This window comes from Heliangelus exortis, chromosome 1 (assembly GCF_036169615.1).
Source record: "Heliangelus exortis chromosome 1, bHelExo1.hap1, whole genome shotgun sequence".
NCBI lineage: Eukaryota > Metazoa > Chordata > Aves > Apodiformes > Trochilidae > Heliangelus > Heliangelus exortis.
Window position 1 is genome coordinate 168,140,635 of NC_092422.1, and position 25,680 is coordinate 168,166,314.

At 35.3% G+C, this 25,680-nt stretch overlaps 1 protein-coding gene across 2 annotated transcripts in view; it reads left to right on the plus strand.

Moving 5' to 3' along the window:
* ADAMTS20 (ADAM metallopeptidase with thrombospondin type 1 motif 20) overlaps positions 1–25,680 on the plus strand; it is an 84,776-nt gene that overhangs the window by 28,924 nt on the left and 30,172 nt on the right. Inside the window, exons 11-28 of one of the 2 annotated variants that reach the window (XM_071733576.1) lie at positions 370–474; positions 8,905–9,050; positions 10,176–10,357; positions 10,455–10,591; positions 11,885–12,002; positions 15,270–15,365; positions 16,552–16,718; positions 16,828–16,957; positions 17,662–17,788; positions 18,120–18,330; positions 18,867–19,031; positions 20,220–20,384; positions 21,982–22,104; positions 22,562–22,669; positions 23,389–23,553; positions 23,780–24,070; positions 24,404–24,565; positions 24,959–25,135. In XM_071733576.1, coding sequence (XP_071589677.1) covers positions 370–474; positions 8,905–9,050; positions 10,176–10,357; positions 10,455–10,591; positions 11,885–12,002; positions 15,270–15,365; positions 16,552–16,718; positions 16,828–16,957; positions 17,662–17,788; positions 18,120–18,330; positions 18,867–19,031; positions 20,220–20,384; positions 21,982–22,104; positions 22,562–22,669; positions 23,389–23,553; positions 23,780–24,070; positions 24,404–24,565; positions 24,959–25,135 — 2,775 coding nt within the window. The remainder of the gene's footprint in view (positions 1–369; positions 475–8,904; positions 9,051–10,175; positions 10,358–10,454; positions 10,592–11,884; positions 12,003–15,269; positions 15,366–16,551; positions 16,719–16,827; positions 16,958–17,661; positions 17,789–18,119; positions 18,331–18,866; positions 19,032–20,219; positions 20,385–21,981; positions 22,105–22,561; positions 22,670–23,388; positions 23,554–23,779; positions 24,071–24,403; positions 24,566–24,958; positions 25,136–25,680) is intronic. The other variant, XM_071733577.1, reaches the window with a different exon arrangement.

Below are 25,680 nucleotides of genomic sequence, written 5' to 3' on the forward strand. Positions count from 1 at the left end.
TTCCAGTTATTATATTATCTGGGGACTGTAGTCAAACTGTGCTGCGTAGTATAGCTGCAATCACTAATTTATCAACTTATCTACAGAACTGGAAATCTATCAGTTACTGCTAATGAGAGAAGTTGCAAATATTCTACATTTCTGCCTGGCCCTCTGCAAAATCCATTTTTCATGTTTTCTTTGTGTTTTGGGTTTTATCTGTGAAAAACCATAGTACTCCTAGCAAACACTAGGCATGTGTTTGCTATGCTACACATAGCAAACACTATGTGTACTAGCAAACACATAACATGTGAAAACATTAGAAATCTATCAACTAAAGTGTGAAATGTTACAGGTACAACAGAGCTAATCTTGTTTTCTTTCTAGAAACAATGCAAACGCTTATGGTGCACAAGCACAGAAGGAATTCACAAGGGTTGCCGTACTCAGCACATGCCTTTGGCTGATGGAACAGCTTGTGGTGTGGGAATGGTAAGCCTTCACATGTTTCTTGGTGCTTGTATGTGGCAGAATCATTGAAGCAGGTGAGAAAGATCTGTGCTTTACTCTACTTGCACCGTTTTGACTGTGTGAAGAATATCCATCTGGCTTTACCTGCAGGTTCTCCTACTCCTGTAATGTCGTGACATAAATAACATAGGATGTCTGTTTAAAATTTTGCAAATGACATGTTGGATAAAAATAGGTGGAAGACCTCAAGGGAAAGTTTTCATCTTCCCTTCTGGTAGAAAATTTCAGATGGTGCATAACAGGTTGGGTTTTTTCCTCAGTGGAGCTCCAAAGATGAATTTCCTGGAAACAAGACATACCAAAAGTGTGTTTTCCCCAGTTTGCCTTGTTGAGTCTATTTCACTGAATCAGAGCTGATTAAGTACAATTGACATAGGTATAGGGAGATATATTAAATATTGCCTCTCAGAGGAAGTCTTTGGACTAGGATTGTCTTTCCAGGAAGTACTTGTATGTTGTGTGTTTCAGGCAAACTATGGAAGTATCTATCAGTTCCTCTTCATCTATTCCCCTAAGTGTCCTAACCACACATAACTCACACTGATAGTCTGTCTTGCCTATTTTAACATAATTCAGAATACTGCCATCTGTTCAGTGCTAAAAACTGGGACCTCTCTTCTCATTTTTAGCCTAATATGTCGCATTTTACCAGGGTGGATGAGGTATGGATAGAATTATTTGACACATAAAAAAGAAAAAGCTGGACTTCCTACATCCCTCTCACTAGTTTGTTTGGTATAGAGTGTTTAGGTAATGAGAGGTCAGCTCACTACTTCCTCATCCATCAGGTTGTTTTTGAATGCAAGTCTTGAGCTGTATCCTCTGAGGATATAACCTGTTTCGGGCTGTCTGTAAGAGTCATGAATATCTAATTAGTCAAGATACAATCATGGCAGTTACCGAACCTTGACAGAAATAGAAATAATGGTGGAGACTACTATAATCCAAAGTCATCAGAGAGAATTTGATAGATTTGGTTTTGAATTTGTGTGTAGTTTAAGAAATTACCAGAAATAAGGTTCTTTGCTGTTCTAGTCTGGCTTCTGTGTCTCAGATCACCACCAGCAAATAGAAATACTTTCTTACCTGCCAGGCGACTGTGAGAATAAATATTTCAGAGATTTTTGACATGCTCAAATATGACCATTATCTCAAGTATGGTTGGTTTGTTAAGTTGAGCTGCTTTAAATAGTACTGTGCTTTGGGAGCTTCAGGGACTGTGAGACCAATGTTCATTTTTTATTTTTTAATCCTTTTATAGGTTCAAAGATAACTTAGAAAATACCTAGTCTCATTTCTGTGTACAATAGCATGCTATATATCATTCAATTACTAAATTTCCCCCTGTAACTTTTGATTTTTATAGATTGCTATTTTTTTTCCTTTTTCTGAATTTGGTAAGACACTAGTAGGGAGGAATTTGAACATATTGTCTCAATGCATAACAACTTACCTGATAAAAAATCTCAAAAGGTTTCTTTCTCCTTTGCAAGATTAGGAAAAGTTATTTGAAGTTGCCAGTGGAAGCTTTGCTTGATTAAATTCTATGCATGCAGCTGGTGTTATAATGTTTAACCTGTTTTTCAGTCACTCACTGAAAAGAAAGGAAGTTCATCTTTATATAAAACTTCATGTGTAACCTTTAGTTCAATTGACTTGACTCTAATTTGCCAACATCAGAGCATTTCTTTTATATTAGAATACAAAAACCTATTTTATGCAATTACTGCAGTGAAACCAGTTTTCTCTAGGAAGTGAAGAGCTAATTACAGTCATTACCTCTGAGAGATGTAAGAAAGAACAGCAATTAATTGGACAAATTGTCATCTGTTCTTTTCTAAGGGACAGCTCCTTTCAAGCTCAGCCAGCAAGTTTCTGTTGGTGTTAATGGAATTAAGATATGGTGACTACTAATTGTTATTAATTATTGCCAGCATTCTAAATAAATTTATACTTGGCAATTGCAGCACTATTACTGTGATGAGTACAGAAACAAACCCTTTAAGGCATATGGAATTCTAGTATCAACATTTTAAGCTTAGGTTTCACATGAGTTTTTTTCATAACAATATAATTTTTCTTCAGGTTGGGTGTCTGATTAGTGGATTTTGCTCTCTGGACTGCTCTAGGAGTCCTTGTATCTGTCCTTCCCCAAAATTCAAGCAGATGCAAATCTAATAACATTGAAGACTCTCAAGTGAATAAGCAAACAGCTCTTCCTGAGCACATGCACTTGCTAATGGAATATCTTCTTGCCATGTGCAATCTACTAGTATGCAGGCAATTTGAAAGAGAACTGGGTTTTGTACATCTCATGGTGCACACACCAGTAGAACTCAGTGACCTTTAATATGTGATATTAGTAGTATCTTGCTTGAAAAGGCAGCCTAACATTTCAATGTCTTGGAGAAGAAAGAAAATATATTCTTGAATTTCAACAGTTCCCGAATTAATTCTATATTATTAGTATTATTAACTATGTAGAATTAATATTAGAATAGAAAACTTTTACTACAATTTGCTTTCTAGTCAAATTTCTTTGATCTGATCAAATTGTACTTTGTTGATCCTAGACTTACTGCAAAGATTAATTATATTTGTTTGTTGGGCTTCTGCTGAAGTATCTGAAAATTTCTTTGCTTACTCATTTTATACATTCTGAGTGCTTAGGTCTGACAGTAGTCTATAGGTAGCAATTGACTCCATTGATAGTAAACACAAAGACCTTGAGTAGGAATAAACATCAGACAACTCTTCTGATATCACACAGATCTTCACTGAAGCATGGAGGACTTAATTAAAAGGAGTAGTAAGCTAGTAGTATTATGGACAGGAAACGTCTAGACTATTATGTGTAAACAAATTAGTTACAAGCCAACTGGTATACAGACTCTCCTTACCTGTATCCATCTTCAGCTTACACCTGGCTCAGAATGATGGACTCTGTATAATGAAGTGATGTAGGTTTTAGCAGTGTAATTTACATGGTAATATATGGAAATTCATCTGCTGGAGTTGGTGATGCACATCTGAGCAAAAAAACCCCAGAACAACCCACCTCCAAAGAATAGTTGGTGAAACAGGAGAGACATTCTCAGAGCAAGACTTTTAAGACTTTTATTGATATGGAAATAAAAGCAAAAATACCTGATGTATGGATTTCTTTAAAAATCATTGCATAGCTGGAATACCTCATGAATGTAATTCATGGAGATAGTTAATCCAAAAGAATTTGTTATGTGTGTGTGTGATATATATACACACTAAGTTTAAAAATTTTGGATGGATTTTAAGAATCAGGTATAGTGGGATAATGTAACCATCTGGGAAGCAGCAGCAGATCTTGTAAACTGTCAGTGGAAAATAGTGTATTTAAGGGCTAAAACCAATAATTTTTGCTATAGACTGGGATTTCTGTAAAATACTTTTCTGATGAGATGTGTTTTCAGAAAAAATAAGTTTTCTGTGTGAATAAATCAGGGGAGAAATAAAGTACATAGTTTTTGCAAGAAAAAAAAATGTGGAAAAAAGTTTAAAATATTGTGGGGTTTGTTGATAATTAATGTCACCAGAATAACAAATGCCAGCTCACCTTACAATCCTTGCTGTGGAGACAAACCTAAGATACTATAGTTGAAATTTCAGTCAGACATTTCTCCAAACTCCAAGGGTTGCTAGTTGCTTGATTTTTCACTGTTGTTATATGCTGTAAGCCCCACTTCTCATCTTGGGCTTGTTTCTTTGAGCAATGTGTTTTCTTAAGTATGTGTATTATATGAAGATACCAGAGAGCAGGCACAGATCTGTTCAGCAGAACTGTTTCTTTACCTCCACTTGCAGCAGCCAAGGCTGAGAGAGGTCTGTAGTCATTCAAGGGAGTGAATGGGATCATCCCACAGAGATAAATACAGCCAAAACTTACAGCTCTGAGATTTGTGGACTTTGGTATTCATCTGAGTGGATGTTCTCATCCTCACTCCTGGCTCATGGGGTTAGGTGCTGCACCTATGTAACCTCTAAGATACAAACTCTTTTCTCAGCTCTGTGTGATTGGAACAGTTGGACAGTTCATGCTCAGACCTCAGCTGCAGGTCAGATACTTTATAGTGAACGGGTCTTATGTTTCAGCACTGCATTTATTGTTAATCTGTTTTGGTGGCACCAGCTACGCCCATTTTCCTTTTCTGCATTCAGTCCACTAAATCTTTCTCTTTCTGTGCTATTCGGTGGCTAATAGTCATTCCTAAGAATGACTTGTCTGGAGATCACAGAACCACAGAAAGTTAGGGGTTGGAAGGGACCTCAAAAGATCATCAAGTCCAACCCCCTGCCAGAGCAGGGTCAGCTACAGCAGGTCACACAGGAACACATCCAGGCGAGTTTTGAATGTCTTCAGAGAAGGAGACTCCACGACCTCCCTGGGCAGCCTGTTCCAGGCTGGAGTGAAAAAATCATATTTTATGAGGCAAAAAGAAATCAGAACTATAGAACCAAGTATTTGGAAGACAAATTACAGATAATCACATCCACTTCTGCAATACTTTATCTTTTTAATTTTCTCCTTGTATTTGTCTTCAGTGTTCTGTTTTCTTTCCTTTTAGCAGCATAAGCATCTCTCAGCAACATCCATGGAAAAATGTTTGTGTTTGGAAATACAGAAATAGTTTTTCCTGAGTCTCCTTTTCTACAAAGCTGCACAGAACTCTAATGCATGAAATCACGTCCTCATACATAGAGCATCATTCAATCTTTGCCCCAATGTCTTAAAAAAATGTGTATATCATAAGTAGTCTGGAAAATATAGGCAGTAGGAGTGAATGTGGAGTGCTTTTTCTGCTTTGAGTCATACCAGGCTGTGTATGAAGTGCTTGATTTCAGAACTCTAGTTCTGTTCTGCATATGTCTGTCACTGTCCTTGATTCAGTCAAAACTGAGCAGTTTTGGGCATGCTGTAAAAACTTCTTTCAAAATAGCTTTCTTGGAAATTTAGCAAGTTCAGTAAGCTAAAAGTTGGGAGTACTGGAAATCAATTTATTAAATCATAGTTTCAATCCATACAAAAGAGTTAAATTGCTTATTATAAGCAGGTGATTAATAAATAAAACTTCGAGTACCTGTAGGTTCATTAATGCCAAATTTGAACCATTACACCTCCCTCTCATCTCTGAAGATATAGTAACTGCATGTGGACTTAGGTCAGGATTTCTACCTTTTTTACAGAAAACTGAACTGTTGACCTTGGCTAGACCAGTTTCCACTTGCTGTAATCTGTATGTTTGGAATTACAAGCAGTAAGATTCTGTGATTCTACAACAACGTTACTTGATGTGCATATGTTTATATTTGCTTTTAAAATGTTGGGAAAATATTAATTATTTAAGATTGTGAAAGTTCTGTGTATCATAGTATTCTCAGTAAAGCAATGATTTAGGCAAGCACAGAGGAACATCTGGAATGAGTCTGGTGCTGGAGTTTTCTACTGTGACCTCATCATGTTGCTTCTGTAGGAATGCAGCAGAATAATAGCTGAGACAAGTTTGTTGAATAAGCTATTAAAATCCCAGATGTGAACATGTGCTTTGCATTTCTATGGATCAAAATAATGCTCTTGTGGATATAAAATTTCAGTTTACATCTCTGTCTTTTCCTCAAATCTCCCTTCAAGTTATTGTAAATGTTTTTGTTGACAGAGAAAGAACCTAAAGTCTAGGTTGCTGTCCCATATTAGGATGCAATACTCATTTTGTGAAGTGGGATCTACAGTCTTCTTTCAATAGTAGTAAAAAATTGTTCCCTAAAATGCTAATTGACCATTTTGGAAAGGCAGAGTCTTAATGGTTCCTTATATTTACCTTAGACTTTTACATAATGCAGCCATTTAAAATTTTTTTTATGTGTTCTGGAAAGGTTGGGTACAAAGGGTACCCTAAGGTCATCTTAGAAAAATTAATAAAAAGTAACAGTAAGCACTTCAGTGAGAAAATTATATGCAGATACACAGTGAAACAATGTTGTTAAGTTAAAATACTAGTCTTAGCATCAAGCAAACGATGACCTGGTGAGTTTATTGCTTAAAGGACTGTGATAAGATGCATCAATTTTTTCTGTATTTGCTTTGGGCTTGAAAATCACTTTGAGTGGTTGTAATCTTAGCAGAAGTCATTCAGGGCTGAGAAGATATGTCTCGCATGCAAGATCTGGTGTGACAAAGAAATATATAGGCAGGTAATTTTTATCACCTGGTAGGATTAGGAGCTCTGGCACAATTCAAAGGAGAATCTGATTCTGTAACAAATTCCTCTCTTGAAAGTAAAATTATTGTTAGCATCTGAGCAGAAGTATCATATTAGTAAAAGCATAACTAATCACAAAAGAATTGCTTCTAGGCATTATTTTATTCACTGATAAATCCACTGAACCACACTGAGGTTTGTATCACTCATGGAAATTCACAAAGACTGTACATATAATTTCTGTGTGTTCAGCAAAATTTGTCAACTTATCCTACAGTTAATTTATAACATGGTAATAAATACTGAGAAATTCTACACAACATTTAGATTAATTTTAAAAGGCGGAATCCTGGGATTACTAAGCATCAGAGGTGCTTAAATTGGTTTATATGACAGAGACTTTGGTTACCAAAATGCTTCTGGACTTTAAAGTAATTGAAAGCCCTTTTGTGTCACAGGCAGCAGAGAGGTAAAACCTGAGCTTCAGAAACAGGCAGGAGTTTACTTGATATAATCTGTTCTGATGATTCTAGTGACAGATTCATGAATGTACTGCAGGGAGAGATGGAATAAGCCACTCCCTGACAATACAACCAGGAGAATCCTTCCTGACAACAAATTTTATACTCAGACTAATCCAGAGTCTTCAAAAATCATCTAAAAATAAAGAATTATTTCTCTTGTGTATGAGCACTGACCACATGTAGTCCATCCTGCTCAGTGTCTTGTCTCCAGATGTGGGCAGTCTTTGATGCTTCAGATTGTGTTGTAAGTTAAGGACAAAGCTGAGGACATGTTGTCCACATAGAAGTCAGCAGGAGGCACATTGCTGACATTGTCATATCTGGTAATATTCTGTTTTAGTAGATAAACTTTTCCACTAAGTTGTGATCAAATATACCACCTGGGGGGTTCTAAAGCATGCAATTGAATTAGAATGCCAACTGCCATAAGTGATCAATAGGATTAGTGCTACTAATTCCTGAAAGTTCTTTGGGAAAAGTCACACATGCACCAATCATAAGATTCTCATTTAGATGTTTTAGTCATGTAGTTTTTGATTAACCACTGAAGTATGTAATATTTGCAGAGTCAGAGAGAAACTGTATAATATTTGCACAGTCAATACATAGAAGCAAGAGATTGACCACTTGATTCTTCTGAAAAAAAACCACCTGCTAATGCTTACAACTTTCTATAAATAATAACAGTTGGCAGATGTCAGGTGAAGTCTCCCAACTGATGTGAGAAAAGTCTTGCAGTATTTGTCATCTTAATAATGTACATCCCAGCAAATGAAATGAAAATTGCTCCTTTATTTAAGTTTTTAATTGAAAATAGGTAGTTCTTCAGCAAGAATAAAATCTGAAGTCACACAATAGACATATCAATGTAGTGTCTTGCTCTAGGAATTACTATTTCTTAAAATATTAATTACATTTTAATGTAATGTGCTGTAGGTGATATTGCTTTATTGGGAGAATTGGACTAGGTGAGCTGCCATTCTGTGATTTTAAGGGTAATAGTAAATTTGTCGAATTAGTAGTAAGTATAAAACTTTAAAATATAAATAAATAAGATAAAATATTTTACAGTTAGGTACATGTGTGGAAATCTGAGTTTATTCATGAATCTATAGCATCACCTTGCTTTAGGATAAAGAAGGTCCTAAATGCTTAAAGTTTTATGGTCTTTTCCCAAACAGTTCCATAACGTGTTTTTTTTTTCAGAATGCTTGAAACACCCTGGATTTCTTTGTTGTTTCTTATTGTGTCTTTTAATTTTTTTGTATCAGCATGAATTACCAAATGAAGTGGAAATAATCTCATAAATGACAACCCATTTTTGAAGTTTTTCACATGAAAATGTAACAGGAATTAGAGATCAGGATTTTGAGATTCTTGTGTAGGCATTTGAATAAAGTGACAAGACCTACAGATCTATTCAGCATCCAGTAGCTTTCATAGAGAGCAAAGAACTCTAGACAGCATTCTTGAAAATATGGTTCTGGGTAAGATACCTCAAAAGAATTGGAATATTTTAGAAAATGTCCAGACCCAGATTAAGAGCAGTGAGCTCTTAAATCTTCTTCCTGTGCCTAAAATATGCACTAACTTTTTGCTTGACCTGCAAAATTTTATTTTGTTTAACTGTGCAGCACTGTCGCCATGGAATTTGTGTGAGCAGAGAAATGGAGACACGTCCTGTAGATGGAGAATGGGGACCATGGGGACCTTATAGCTCATGTTCCAGAACTTGTGGAGGTGGAATCAAGAGCACCACCAGGCTGTGTAATAGACCAGAGTATGTTTTTTATTCCATTTTACATTAGTGCATAATGAAGACATTCTGACAAAATAGATTGGTTTGAAATGGAAGGTATTCTGGATTGCACAAATTAAACATTGAGATGCTTGGAGTAAAAGATGCAAAAATGAACATACATATTCCCTGGTAATCTTCCTTTACTTCAAGGTTTTTTTTTTCATATCACCAGTACCAGTAGTGCCCACAAGGAACACTGGTTACAGCAGTCATTTACAGCTTACCTTTATAATGAGAAGCTTTTATTGACTGAATAATTCAATGTGGATTTCATTCCCTATAATGAAATTCAATGAGAATTTTAACCTTAACTTCTCCAGAAGCAGAACCATGTCAGGAGCCTGGGTTGTTTCAGGATTTCACTGAGAAGTGTCATTTTGACAGTATCAGTAGGAAGAATAACCCTCAGTCTGACTCCAGCTTATTTATTTTGTCTGTTAAGTAAGAGACAGAAGTCTATATTCCTGATACTGAAGATACTCTTGTCAGTCAGTAGTAATTGATCTTTTTTCTGTTCCAAGAACCTACTCATATTGAATAATTGTGTAGCAGGGTTTTACAACAGTTAGGAAATGTATTTTAGACTTTATAGTAAATGGGGTATTTTCCCCAATTTTCCTTTTTTGGTTGATCCCCTAATTGAAAATTATATTAGGACTACAGAAGAGTGTGCCAGCTCCTAACTCTGTCTTATTTCTTTCTCACTCTTTAAAATAATAATTTCAAATTACTGAGGGAGGTGCTGCTTCTGTAAAAACAGGGCTATAATCCCTGCTAAATTGATAAAAGCATTAAAGTTAATGATACTTTTTCCATGGCAAAATAATTGCAGGAGAAATAAAAATATAATAGACTTTAATAAACATTAGTAGCTTGATTACTACCCTCTTCAGCAGTAGTATTTTAAATGGACTTTTTTTTTTTTTGTGGGGGGTTATATATGCACACTGCAATAGAAAAGTTTGGGGAGGGGGGGGAATTCAGTAAAACGTGGCAAAATACTCTGTGATTTTCCCCTTTAGTGATTCAAGCCACTCTGACTTTTCGTGGAAAACAGCAATTTTAGAAACTTGAGTGTATTTTACATTTATCTCTTTTTGTTAGACCAAGAAATGGAGGGAAGTACTGTGTTGGCCGCAGGATGAAATTTCGGTCGTGTAATACTGATTCGTGTCCAAAAGGCAAAAAAGATTTCCGGGAGCAACAGTGCTCAGAATTTGATGGCAAACACTTCAATATCAATGGCCTTACATCTGCTGTTCGCTGGGTCCCAAAATACAGTGGTAGTAAGTTATTTTAATTTTTTTTCAATGAACGAAATGAAAATGTTACTTTCATTAAAGTTTTAAAACAGACAAGAAACCTGTTGGATTTTCTTTCCAGTTTCTATGAAAGATCGCTGTAAACTTTTTTGCCGAGTTTCTGGAACAACTTCCTACTATCAGCTGAAGGACAGAGTTGCTGATGGTACTCCCTGTGGAGCAGAAACCAATGACCTTTGTGTTCAAGGCTTATGCAGGGTATTTAAATCTAAATTTACTAATTATTAAAATAAATTTTAACAAATGGTAAAGTAAATGTTAACTATTCATCCAAATAACCATTGCTGAAAATACATAAAGCAAATTGAAGATCTGGAAATGGAGGAAATAAGGTGAAGAACATTACAGTTCTGAATTTAAAGACCCACAGTCTTTCCCCATTAAAGCCTTATATATGAAAGAGTTAATATTGTCCAAGTGAGCAGAGAGAAACTGATAAAAAATTTACATAAAGGGAGGAAAGAAGCATCCTGTGTGGTTGTTGCCATGAAATAGCTGCTATCATAAAAGTAGACAATCCAAGGGTAGATAATTACATATTTATTATTTAATCATAAAATCAGGAGGAATTGACTCTTGAAAGAGATTTTTTCAGCATTTTTTACTAAATAAGGATTATGGAAGCGCCAGAAGATTTTTCTGGGACAAGAAAGCTGATATGTCTGGTTAAACATTGGAACAGGCTGCCCAGAGAAGCTGTGGCTGCCCCCTCCCTGGAAGTGTTCAAGGCCAGGTTGGATGGGGCTTTGAGCAACCTGGTCTAATGGGAGGTGTCCCTGCCCACAGCAGAGTGTTGGAATTAGGTGATTTTTAGTGTCCCTTCCAACCCAAACCATTCTGTGATAACTCAAGATTTTTTTTGTCAAGCCTCGGTTGTTTTTCTGGGTGCAAGGAGACTGAGTAAACTCATATGAGGAAAAAATGCAGCCTTTTTTATTTGAATCAAGAGGAAAGAAGTACCAGAGAATTGACATGATCATCAAAATAAAATAAAAAAATAAAACAAAACAAAACAAACCCCAAAAAAACAAACAAAAAAACCCCCACAAAAATGGGGTTTATGCTAGTTCAAGCAGCACAGTCTACATGTATTTCTTTGCTTATTTTGCAGTAATGACAGACTTCAAAACAATTCATGACCATGTACACATGCAAACTACTTTTAGGATTTAAAGACTTTTTAATGTAAATATAATTTAAAATTTACACATTATGTTGATTTTTGTAAAATATCTTTATGTATTTTTATGTATTCTTATACAGTTCTTGACATATTGTCATTGGATTGTACATTATTAGTACAACAGTGCTAATGTGTTTTGCCTATACACCACAGCACCCAAACCCAGGAAAGGATTAATTGCCAAGGAAGACCAGATATATACAGCCAATAATATTTTTGAGGAGTGGGAAGCTTACATTGTTTTCATTATTTTCCTTTGGACTGAGTGATACAGAGCTATTGCATTTTTTTTTTTTTTTTTTTTGTAGCAAGCAGGCTGTGATCATGTTTTGAATTCCAAAGCAAGGAGAGACAAATGTGGAATTTGTGGTGGTGATAATTCTTCATGTAGGACTCTTGCAGGTACTTTCAACAGTGCTCGTTATGGTATGTTTGATTGTTGTTTTTATTTAAATCTTAATGCAGATTCCAGTATGGCTTAGAAATTAAATTTTACATGTGAGGAAGTGGAATTGCAGTGCATATACACTAAGACCTCTGCCAACAAGAAATATCTTTGATTTTCAGGCACGTGCCCTCTCAAGGATGCAAAGGTAGACACTGTGACACCGTGACCTGTTCAAAAGAAAAAAAAATCAGTCTGCTCAAAGTTCAAAGACAAAAATTAAGGATAGGGTGAGGGTAAAAGTACTTTAAAGAAGCAATGCTTCCTGCTTTGCACTTTGCATTCTTCTGTTTGAAACTATAAGGCTTGTTCTATCCTCTCCTTTTGGTTTTGTAAAGACACAGCAGGAAGCCTGTAGTGTGAGCAACTGATGAGGATTTTGTCCCACAGTGAAAATGTGAAAAATGTGAGCCTTCTCTTTCCAGGGAACATGGGAAGCAACATTTATGTTCTATTATTTTCAGTGCTATGTAGTGAATGAGAGTCTTCTAAGTAACCCTGGTAATCCCTATTTCTTTGGTTTAGTTTCTGTGATGGAGTTACTGATAGTTCTATCCAGTCCTTTTTGAGAATTATGGAGATGTTATTGGACATGTGTAGCAGTGCAGTTAAATAATTAGAGAATAGAACATAAGAACAGAAGTCTCCAGATTAATATCATATTCCTAAAGACTCCTTCATGCAGTTTCATGGGCAAAGTGAAAATGATACATAGAGAGCTGCCAGATAGGATCTTCACAGAACAAAGGAACTGATGGTCAAAAAGGAAAGTATATCCAGTGGCCTCTTGGCATTCTTTTTTTTCTTTTTTGCAAAAAGTACCAAAAAAACCTTAGTATTGGGATGTAGCTACCCTTCCCATACAAATACATGTAACTTTCTGGTGTCTATCATGAGAAGCTGAAAGAAACGTAAGCAGCTATTTGGGACTGGATTTATGAGTATGTGGTCAAAACACTGAAGGAGAGTATTATTTTGGTAATTATGAGTAGTTTGATATATTATGAGTAAAGGACTGACAATGTTTTTGGTTTACACCACTATGTGAGATCTGTTTTATTACAGGTAGCACACGAATTCTGTCACAAATACATTTGATACAGTGACCATTACAATGGAACTGCTATTTATACAGATATGGTTGAGCCTGTCACATTCTGCTGTTTATCAGCTTTGTATTGTTACAGATGTACTTGCTTCTAATTGAAGTTGGAGGAAAGAACATATTAACATTTTGGAATGGTGCAAATCTTGATTTATTATTTTGATTTTATGCTTAGTTGAATTTTTAAAAATCATGTTAAAATTGTTGGAATTATAGCCTATAAAGATGATACTGAATCACACTACTGGAGAGTATGCTAAATGTTTGGGATCATCACTCAGGTGTGCTCAAGTGGGAGTGCAGCAATGCACCCAGAAGGTCACAGCTACCTGATCAATGAAAGTTCAGTGTCCAAGGGAGGCCTGTAACATCCATAGGCTTAATGTCTGAAAACATTTTATGAGGAAATTTTCTTTTCCAAAGTGTTCTGAGTTAGTATCACAAGATAAGTTGGTGAGCTTGGATCTTTTTTGTTTAGCTTCACCTGGTTCTTTTCCATAATGACATGTGTCATTTTACTAAGGAAGAATTTGGAGTTAGACAATAGCAGCCCGTGGTATGTTCATACAGTTAACTGTGTTGTCATTAAGTGTTTAAACAATAGTGAAATAATAATAATCAGAAAATCACTACAATGAGATACTAATCTCCCGTTGACTTAATTACTGGTAATCTAATACCATTTTAGGAACTGGTAATCTAATTACCTACACATAATTAATTTTTTTGCTATTATTATTCCATCAGATTACAGGATTTCCTGGAGAATTGTAATTCTCAGTGTCTTAGGATCTTGTATCCTTGTAAACATGCAATTTTGTTTATAGTTTCCTCCTATGTGCTTTATTTTCTCATTCTATTACCACAAAGTCTTCACAAAGTGATATAAGGGGCTTTTTTGCGTGTGTTTTGGGGTTCTTTCCAGTATTTTGGAGGACTCTTCAAACACCTTGTCTCTTTCCAGAGCATGCAGCATGTCAATTTGCAATTGCAGTGCTGCCCCCAGCTGGTAAATGTGGTGGGCCTGTGATCAGAGTGAATGTTCATTTATATGCATGGTGTGGTTTTAATAAATTAAAAGCAGTGGGAAGTTAATGACTTATGAAATTGAAAAGAATATTGCTATTTAACTTTTTAGTCACAGAGGTGAGTCGGATGGCTAAAGTTAAATTGCAGTAAGACTTAAACACAGGAAAAATAAGTGAAAAAGCTAGCAAAGGTTATATTTGTGATTCAGATTACATAATTGTGTTAATTATTTGTTTTCAATGTTTGCCATGCTCAGTTTTTCTTAGTCATAAGAATCCTTTCGAATTTGTGTATGGCGTCTGTGAGAGACAACTTTTTTGGTTTTATTTAACCTGTGCTTCTGTTCAGATCAACAATTCTAAAAAATAGATCCTGATGGACCTTATTTTGTTACCTTACCAGAAGTCTGCCTAGTAGTAGTTGGAGGTAGTACAGAAAATGTCTCATTTGTGAAAGATTTGTATTTTTAAGAGCACATGCTAGGGTAACGTTTAATTAGCAGAATGTGAATTAAGTATTATTAGGTTTGTCTGATGAATCTACCTACATGTATGGCCTGCAACCCTGCAGGGTTTGAGTGTTTAGGACTGTCACATAACACGCTTCTGAGATAGAGAAAAGTTAACCCAATTGTATAAGATAGAGAAAAGTTAACCCAATTGTATAAAATAGTGAGTGAACATATTTCATGTTGTCTTATTCAGACTGGTATAAAAGTTTTGTGGGTAAATTGTGAGGAGCCACAGTGTTTCCAAAATCCCGTTTTTTGACATACTTGACTGATTCCAAAAGCAGTGCTGCTCTCCAGAGATTTTTCTGAGTAGGTTGAACTCATGTTATTGGTAAAGAATTGAATTCACGTTTCCAAATACAAGAATTAACTCTAATGAGATATGAAAATAAAAGTTCACTGATTAAAAACCCAAAACAAAACCCAACAACAAATTTAATAAGTGTGAAGATACTCACATTTCCTTTCTGAAACATGAGGGTTTTCAGCAGCTGGTGTCACTGGTGCACTGTAAGGTTTTGTAAAAAAAGTTAGTTAAATGAATGTTTACATTTACTGGTATTTGACTATTTTTGTATATATTTGTGAATCATTACATTGCAGGTTACAATGTAGTAGTAAATATTCCCAAAGGAGCAACAAACATTGATATTCGACAGCACAGCTACTCAGGGAAACCAGAAGATGACAACTACCTTGGTAAAAGCCTCCTGTATATAAAATTGATGGATAGTTCTTGTGCTCTAGCCAGAAGTTTACTCCATATGTACATTTTACAAAGTCTAATAAAGTCTATAGACTAATTACATCATATCATGATTTGTCTGAGTCTCTGTAGAGATCAGCTTTCAGAAAAATGAATGAGGTGTTAGGTTTCTAATTCTTAAATGTGTGTGTTCATTAGTCAGAGAATAGGAAATACAGCACATTGCATTGTGTCATCAATTTTCTCACTTTATTATGGCAACTTTAATTAAAACTCCACAGGTGAACTCAAGAATAATACAGATATTTGTGGCCTCAAGTCTTGGAAGCATACACTCTGTTTATAAATGAAGCAGTCTGACCTTCAGCAAAGTTATCAGTTGTCTTTTTCTCTTCTTCTATCATGCCTGAGCCCCAAGATCAGTTTGAGAGAATTTAAAGTGTGTGAGATGAGCAAAGAATTCCTAAGTACATTGTACCAGATATCTTGGTTGCTTTGTTAGACAGTATTTGTGTTATCTCTGATGTGCCTGAGAGAATACTGGTGCATGTTTTCCTTCTCTCTTTTTCCTTTATCATCCTAGTCAACAACCTTCAGTTTTCAAAATGTTCACCTTGAAACCTCTTGTCCTGTTGTTGCACGTGCATCTCACAGGACACAGAAGCAGCCCTCACCCCCTGACACTAGCTGCCATTTCAAACGTAGAAATGACTGAGTACTTTACCTTTACTAAAAAATGTTCTTTACATTTTATTCTTAATTTTTTTACTCATCTTAATGGCTGTTAGAAATGCTTAATAATTTACCCTTAAAATTTACTTTTAAAAGCTACTTCACTCAAGGTAGTGCTAGCAAATACAAGACTGGGCTTTAGAACAGGCCAGAAATATATGAACCTAACCAAACTTAAAAGTGATTATTGCAGTCAGCCCTTCAGCATAGCAAATATTATTAAAATTGTGTTGTTAATGCAGAGAAAATCCATTACAACTGCTCAGGTGAAAACTGCTGATGGTGAGGATTGAATTAATGCCTTAGAAACTTTGATACAAGTCTAAAATGTTACACATGGCCACATATAATTAAGTGTTGATGCAAAGATATATTATTAAAAATTTTTATTTCTAGAATTTTTAATTAAATAGATGCTTCATTTCCAATATTTTATTTTGCTTATAGCTTTATCTGATATTCATGGAAATTTTCTCTTGAATGGAAATTTTGTTGTAAGCATGTCAAAAAGAGAAATCAATATACAAGGAGCCATTTTTGAATACAGTGGTTCAAACAGTACGATAGAACGAATTAACAGCACTGATAGAATCGAAGAAGAGCTAATCTTACAGGTGCATGTTTACTTTTTTCATAAGTTTGAAAATTTGCTACATAATCATTATGTTCATAATTTTATGTTCAAATTCACTGAAAACCAGCTATCATTTTATCTCAATTAAGGTTTTGTGTGTAGGGAATTTATACAACCCTGACGTGCGTTACTCATTCAATATCCCAATAGAAGATGGAAGTGATCTGTTTACATGGGATCCTTATGGGCCCTGGCAAGACTGCAGCAGCATGTGCCAAGGTACTGTGAATTCTTTCATCACCAGAATCAAAAAGCTGACAGCACTGAGGAAGGGACTAGTCTAAAATAATCAGATTTTTCACCCTTGCTTTGGAGGAAGAAATTCAGTACTCTCGATAAACTTCAGGTGCACAGAGCTTTTAAGGGCAGAATAGCTTCAGCTTTTATGTTGCTATTTTCAGTTGTGTAGTTCAGTTCTATATGCAAAACCATACTTCTGTTCTTTTGTAGCCATAGTGTAGTGGATTATAAAAAAGTTGAATCAAATCTAGTGAATCCTTAGAAAGTGGTATTTTATATATATATTTATATATAAATATGTGTTGGTCTTCAGTTGTTCTATTTCCATGTGATCAGTGATTTGCCTGGAAGTTTTCATGTTTGTTACTTCATTATTTCATTTTTATTTTTATCAGTCTTTTTTTTATTATCTTTTACATGGGGTGAAGCTATTCAAAGATAGTTTTCTGGAAGTTGATGTCTTTGTGAGGCCACTGTAGTACAGCTGGGAGGTGGCAGAGGTGACTGGGACAAGGTTGTTCAGTACTTGGAATGTAGTCAGCTGCACAAATCAGCAGAATCTGCTGTATACAGCAACTAGTGTACTGTCTCAGTTAAATTCCTAAATGATGAACAAAATCTATTAGTGTAAAAAGGCAATTTTATTTTAGCCCTCTCTTTGCTGTTTTTTGTTCCATTTCAAGGAATTCGAAGAAGAAGAATGACATGCATTCGTAAAAATGATCACGTGGTAGTGTCTGATCAAAGATGTGAACTTATACCCACTGTACCAGAAGTCTTTGAGACATGTAATACAGAGTGTGAATTAAGGTAAAAAGAGTTTCCAAACTGGTGGAGCTTTTTTGTTTTTTTTTTTTTAAGCATTTTTGTGGATACAGACTGAAACCAAATAATTCAGATTGCTTCAGGTTCTGTCCCTCAACTCCTCTCTGCCTCCCCTATCTCTCCCATCTTCCCACAAATCAAATTATTTCATTTTGCTTTGAAAATTCCAGTCCTGAGACAGATCTTATCTTTTTTATCCTTTCCCCGAAGTGCAAATCTATACTTATGTGACAATTCCTGATGCATTTTTGTTCTATTCACCATGGTCTTGTTCTTTAAAACATAGTTAGCTTTCTATAACAGTTTATCCTTGCAGGTGGCACAGTGTTGGCAAAAGTGACTGCACATCAAAGTGCGGCCCAGGATATCGGTCCCTAGAGATCCGCTGCATGAAGTACTCTGTTTCAAAGCAACTCAGTGCTCCAGTGGATGATAAATTCTGTGCTGATCAGCAGAAACCACCAACCAGAGAGCCCTGCCATGGTGACTGTATGTTAACAAGTTGGCACTACACAGAATGGTCAGAGGTACAAATACAAAGCCTTATAATTGTGCCTTTATGGTTCTCGTTAGGCTTCATAGCAATGTTTTATTTCAAGAGTAATTTTTTTTTTAGTTTAGGTGACTAGAAGAAAATGATGTTTGACAAATGTGAAGTATAGGAGGAGCTGGTATCAGTCCTTATATTTAAACAACTTCCTCATGTTTTTGTACAAAACTATAGCTAAATTGTTTACAGCTTGGCTTTGGAAGTAAGCAGAGAAGATCTGATGGTTAAATGTGTACAATTTATTTGCAGTCTCAGTGATTTAGTTCTGAGAGTATTTTGGAGAAAAAGAAAAAATACAGTTTCAGCTTTTATCTTGATTAAAAAGTTTAATCTTGGAACTACTAAATAAAGTGCCAAATTTCTTATGTAAACGTATTAGTGGTGTGTGGATTATATGTAGGATACATTTGTTTAACACAATTATTAGTGTATTTCACCTTTAAGACTGATAATGTATTTTGACCTGGTTTTATCAACTGTTTTCTGTTTTATAATGCTGTCTCCATACTGCAGTGTTCCAGGAGCTGTGGAAGAGGTGTCAGAACCAGAGAAGCTTTTTGTATGAACAATTTGGGTCGTCATCTTCCTGACAGAGAATGCCAGGAACTTCCAAGAGTTGTAACACAGAGTTGCAATGAATTCTTATGTCCAATCTGGTCTGTTAGTGAGTGGAGTGAGGTAATGAACGATCAAAATTTAAGATGCCTTTGGTCCTGGTCATCAGTATTAAAATAAGCTGCTTTAAGTGTTAGGTTTTTTGGTTCTGGCTGTTTTGGGGCATATATGTTGGACACCTGAGTTTCTGGAGCATGTCCAGAGAAGGGTAAGGAAGCTGGTGAACTGTCTAGAGCACAAGTCATACAAGAAGCAGCTGAGGGAATTGAGATTATTGAGTTTGGACAAGAGGAAGCTGAGGGGATGAGACCTTGTCACTCCTTACTACTACCTGAAATGAGGTTGTAGCAAGGTGAGTGTTGGTCTTTTCTTCCAAATAACCAGTGATAAGAGAAGAGCAAATAACTTCAGGTTGCACCAGGGGAGGTTTAGACTGGATTTTAGGAAAAATTTCTTGACCACAGTGAAAGACTGGCCAAGCATTAGAACAGGCTGCTCAGAGAAGTGGTGGGGTCACTATACATGGAAGTGTTAAAGAAACCTTCTAGATATGGCACCTCAGGACATGGTTTAGTTGGCCTGGTGGTGTTAGGTTGACATTTTGATCTTAAGGGGATTTTCCAACCTTAATGATCCTGTGATTTTATGAAAATTTGGCTTTTTAGGATTTTAGGATTTGGCTGATACTCATCCCAGATGTAAAAATGCCATGAGAAGTTCTGAAAAACATGCCTAGAATTAATTTTTCTCTGACATTTTGTACATTAAAATATGGTAGTGAAGCTACTTAAAGTAAATCTAATTACAGTTATTTGCATATGCATACCTTCCTTTTTCATGAAGCAAGGAGAACCATTCAGCCAAGTGAAGAACAGAAGTATATCCAGCTTATAAATCAAGAGGGTATAGAAGAATCATTGATAATATAAACTTTTTCCTGTGAAAGCTGCTCAGTTTCCACTCATGTTTTAAACAAGTATTCTTTATTCTAATGGAAATAAATGATCTGTACATTGCTCTGATATTTTTGTAGCTTGAAAAACTTCATAGTGATTTCTTTGTATTAGCATTTGGGTTGGTATTCACAGAAAATGGAAAGTTCCTAAAAAAAAAAAAAGTGTTGTTGGACTAATATTCATGGAATATAGTTGTTATTTACGTGATCTCTAAAATCCAACAGCATGCTAATAGAAAGTGAAGCCATTAATGCAGATTCATGCCTTTGCAAACTGATTACTAATAATTTTACAGTGTCCTGTGACATGTGGCAAAGGATTGAAGCATCGTCAAGTGTGGTGCCAAACTAATGATGAACAACTCCGAGATGATTTCTGCAATCCAAATGATAGACCAGAAGCAATAACCACATGTGAACTTCATGACTGTGCATCTTGGCAAGTAGGGCCTTGGGGATCAGTGAGTACAGAAGGATTCCTGGCTTCTTATTTTCTACTTCAGTCTATGAGTGATGGCAAAGCAATACCTTTTAAACATTTTAATTGAACCTTAAGCATTTACTTCAGTTCAATTGATCCACATGTATGTTTGGTCCTAATTTAACTTGTAGTTTAGGAACACTCACATACAAGTTAGTGGCTTAAAATAGTCATTGCCTTAATATCAAAGTTGATTTAAGATGACTGTATTATATTTCCACAAGGATTAAATTACAGGTAGCAAATCCGAGGCAGGTTAAAAGACCAAATATGTGTAGGTGCATGGGTATATTTAATGGTACCTTTAATTTAGTTTATAAAAGAGCTAATATAGAAGAGTTATTTTCATCTGCTAATAACTGCAGATGAAAAGACTTAGTATGTTGTTATTATGTTTTCTTTTGACCTTCAGTGATAAAAGATCTGTTATTTCTTTATGTGAATGTTCTGTTGAAAGTATTTTCCTGTGTGTAGTGTCTTAAATTTATACCAGAGTGGCTTCAAGGCTCTGGAAAAAAGTGAATTAATTTGTGAAGGAAACATTTGTCACCAAATAGATGAGAATTTACTAAAAAATAATAAGGTACTCAAATTTGCAAGATTTCATAAGATCCAAACCAACAGAAGTGTTGGATTATTCAGTGTTTCATGGATGTTAATGGGAATTCATAACTGAACAGAAGCTCATATTTAATTTTTTGCATATAATCTGTCAGTAAATCACAGAATAAATATACCTATGGAAATTAAGTATGTTTCTAACTTAAACTTTTCCTTTTTAGTGAGCTTTTCTCATATTTTTTTATGTTAGATATGACAACACCGTTGTCTAACAAAATATTCCAATTGAGTAATCAGTTGGTCACAAGGTGCTGACTTTTCAGTCTTATAAGCTAAATGCAGAAGTGAAATAAAAAATTAATTCAGTCCCATGTTATAATTCTTCTGAATAAAAAAAAAAAACCAAAATTGTGAGCTTTCCTTTACAGTTTTTCCACCATACCATCTGGTAACAGATATTCACAACCTAGGTTTTTCGTAAGTATTTGTGTTTCAACCCGTTTCTAGGATGTGATTTATATTTTAATGTTTTCAGCCATCTAATATTTTAGTTGCCATTCTTTAGGTGCACTCTTGAGATCCTATAGTGAAAGACATTTCACAGCTACAGCGAGTGATTCGTTTCGAAGCCACTCCTTACTTACACCCACTGCACTTTCTCTACCCCATTTTTTGTTTCTGAACATGACATTATGTGGGTTGTACCTATGTTCAGTTCAGGGTAGCTGTCCTGGCTGTGTTCCCTTGGAGTTTCCTGCCTCACTGCAGTGGGGAAAAGATGGGGGAAAGAGACAGTCCATATGCTGCACAACCATTGTTCAGCAGTAACCAAAATATTGGTGTGTTAAGGATACTGTTTAAGCACCATATGGTCTGCCATGAAGAAAGTTGACACAATACCAGCAGTCATTCCTATTCATTCTATAAAGAGTTTTAAAATGAAAAGTGTAACTGAAAAATTAAACTTGATTATAAATAGGGCTATTTCAAACGTGTGTAATTATTCACTTTAACAGTGTTCTGTCACATGTGGACGTGGGTACCAGATGCGTGCAGTCAAATGTGTTACTGGAACTTACAGAGTTATTTTGGATGATGACAGGGAATGTAATGCTGCTACTCGCCCTAGAGATAACCAAGTAAGTTTCAGCTGATGATACTTTTTAGTTAAAAGCACCTAAATACAACTGTTGCCTGGGAAACTTGCAGGACAAGACAGCACAGCCACTGTCTTCACTCAGTTCTTACGTACTGCGTGTGGCTATGATGTAGCATGCAGTAACCTCAGTGCCCCTTGTCTCTGCCCAGGTCCCCAACACAGTTCTTTCTCAAAATGCAAACATTAGTTATTACTAATGAACATTCAACATTAAATAAATTTTCTTTGCCTTTCAATTTGAAACAAAACAATTCAATGAAAAACCTTTTGAATTATGCCAGGGTAAATTTAGCATCAATTAACAAGAAAATACTATCTTCTGACTTATTCTAATGGTAGGATCTATCTCTGTAGGAGCCTTTTGCTTTACATTTGACTCTTGGAAAATATATATTTTGTATAATTTAGAGGTTTTTTAATTTTTCTCACCCCCACAGGAATGTGAATTACCATCTTGTCCAGAAAATACAAAATTACAGACTACATCACTTCCTCTAGTTCATGTGGGGAAGATGACCCAATGGAGATATGGATCATGGACCCCAGTATGTACTGTAGTAGTGGTGCCATATTTCAGGGTAGTCTTTTATTCCTTCACCCATTTTTCCATAAAAATATATTTTTCAATATATTTTTCAATATATTTTTATCAATATATTTTTCAGACTGAAATCTGATAAATTTTAAAGGAATTCTGCTTCTTTTCTTTTTTTTTTTTTTTTTAGTTAACAACTATTTTAATTAAATAGAGCTAATGAGTGCATAAGCTGAAGCTACTCAATCTTTACTAAATCCACCTTGAAACTCTCAGCTCTAAAGGCATCAGAAAGGGCTCAATGGAATAGGCTAGTGTAAATGAGAATGGCAAATAGATTGTGAAGTCTTTGTCATATCAATTGGAGTAAATATTGCATCACTGTGTAATAACTAAAATGTTCTGGAAGTTGGTGTTGATAAAAAAATGCCTTTGCAACTGGATAAAGATTCCATGTTATAGCTGAAATTCTGTCTGTTCAGGTATGTTGAATTGCTTCACAAGAATTAAGACAGTTCAGTTCCAAGTAAATTCTTAAGGCTTAATCCATCCAACAACATTTCACTTTTCTTCCTGAATGCATGGCCTTATCATTGTGAGATGGAAATTTGGTTCTCAGTGTTTAATTCTGAAGTCAAGCTAAACCCAAGCCATTTTAGTATTTTAGATGCTTGCATGATTTTGTTTTGGTCTCCTGAAGTGAGATGAGCTTGGATTGTTCTCTGACAGTGCTCTGCCTCCTGTGGGAAGGGTGATCGTGCTCGCTATGTGAGTTGTAGAGATGCTCATGGAGGAATAGCAGATGAATCTTTCTGTGCCCATTTACCACGACCAGCTGAAATTTCAAGCTGCTTTAGCCCCTGTGGAGAGTGGCAAGTTGGAAATTGGTCTCCTGTAAGTATTAACTGTAATTTTATTTTATTTTTTTATGTGTCTGGTTAGATTATATGCTAAAGTGTCTGGTTACAAATTGGGACTTCATAATCTGTGCAAGTGTGATTGAAATTGTATCCATTGAAAAAACAAAGTGTATGTTTCTTATCATCAAAAGGAAATATGAATGGTTTTGGCTATTTATTGTCAATGTTCTGTCACAAATGCTGGGTTAATTTTTGGTCAGTGCACAGTTACGTGTGATAGTGGAATAGTAACAAGACAAGTTATCTGTGTCAACTATCATCAACAAATCAACGAGAATTACTGTGATCCTGAAGGCCAACCTCCCAAAGAGCAAGAATGTAACATGCCACCATGCCCACCAGTTTATCATCATATTCCAAAAATACGTGACCAGCCGAGCCATTTTCCAGAAATAGGTTACCTTCCAATACACCAGCCACAAGACAATATAAACCAGTGGAACAGGCCTTCTCTGGGAGGATTTCAATGGAGAACTGGACCCTGGGGAGCAGTAAGATTCTTTTTTTTAAAATATATTTATTTCTTCTTTCCCATGTGTGTTAATATTTCTAAAAATGCTACTGCAGGACAGATTTGGTCAAAAGAAAAGCACATTTTTTAAAATATTACTGTTATTGTGATTACTAAGAATATGTTTGATTCAAAATGTAATTTTTCTGCTATTTCAATGTTAAAGTACTTCTACATGGTAGTAATTATTTGTGAACTTCAGTTTTGAAAGTTAACATTTAAAATATTTTTTTATTATTATAAAATATTTTTTTTAATCAAAGTATTTTTCTAATTCTGCAATGGTGATACATATGTTTACATATTTTGGTAGTGCTCTAGTACTTGTGCAGGTGGATTTCACCGTCGAGTTGTAGTGTGCCAAGATGAGGAAGGAAGAAGTGCTGGTTATTGTGATGAGGCAACAAAACCTCCAGAGTCAAGACACTGTGATTCTGGACCCTGCCCACGATGGAACTTTGGGAACTGGGGAGAAGTAAGATCATTTCACTTTCAAAGGGAAACATTTGCACATAAGCATAGAAATAGTAACATAATTATTTGGCTGTGAATGCAACTGGACACCAATTTATTTACTTATTTGAAAAGAATGAGTTTCAATCTGTTTATCTGAACTTGATCAAATCCAGAACTGTAGTGTAAATCACTTGATACACTATAAAAATGTAGTTTGGAAAACACTGCAATAGAATTTGTTTTTGTTATATGACATAAGACTGTAAGTCCTTATTCTTAAATTAAATATGCAGGAAATATGAAAATAAACATAGTAAATAATGCCATGTACTGATTTTTGATATCTTTTTGGTTTAGTGCTATGCAATGACTCTCTTAACAACACTATTGCATATAAAATTCTCTATTTCAGTGTACTCAAACTTGTGGAGATGGAATAATGACAAGACTGGTGATTTGTCAGCTTCCTACTGGCCAAATGTTGGGTGATCAAAACTGTGAAATTCTAGACAAGCCACCTAATATGGCACAATGTAATGTGCATTCTTGCCCTGGTGATGTTTCATGGCATCGGGGACCGTGGAAATCGGTACGATAGCATTCACTAATATTTTTTGCTTTCTTGTTCTTTCTGTTTCCCCTTGCCTTTTGAAAATTATATCATTACTTTTTTTTTTGGATAACAGTGAAATAATGCATGCAGAATATAGGCTATGTAGTTTAATTAAGCAATTTTTCCTGCCGTTATCAAATTAAATGGGAAGCAGCCATTTCCTTCAGGGGGAACAGTATCATGCTGTGTAAAACATCATAGGGAATATTTTGAATATTGGCAGAAATCATCATAGCCAATAGCCATACCTAATAGATTGTTCTATTTTGAAGGTTTATGGTTTGTTCTGTGTTTAAATTTAAAAGTGTAAGCTGTAATTTATACTGCAGTATGATCTACATATTTATATTTGTAAAAAAAAAAGTTTTATTAGTGCACAACTTTTTTCTAATAGTATATTTAAGTACAAAATAACTCACACATGTATATTACACTCTCATCAAACATTTTACACCATATTACGTGTACATTTGTGTATAAAAGTTTATATTTGTGGATTTAAAACAGTGACTAATTAAAGC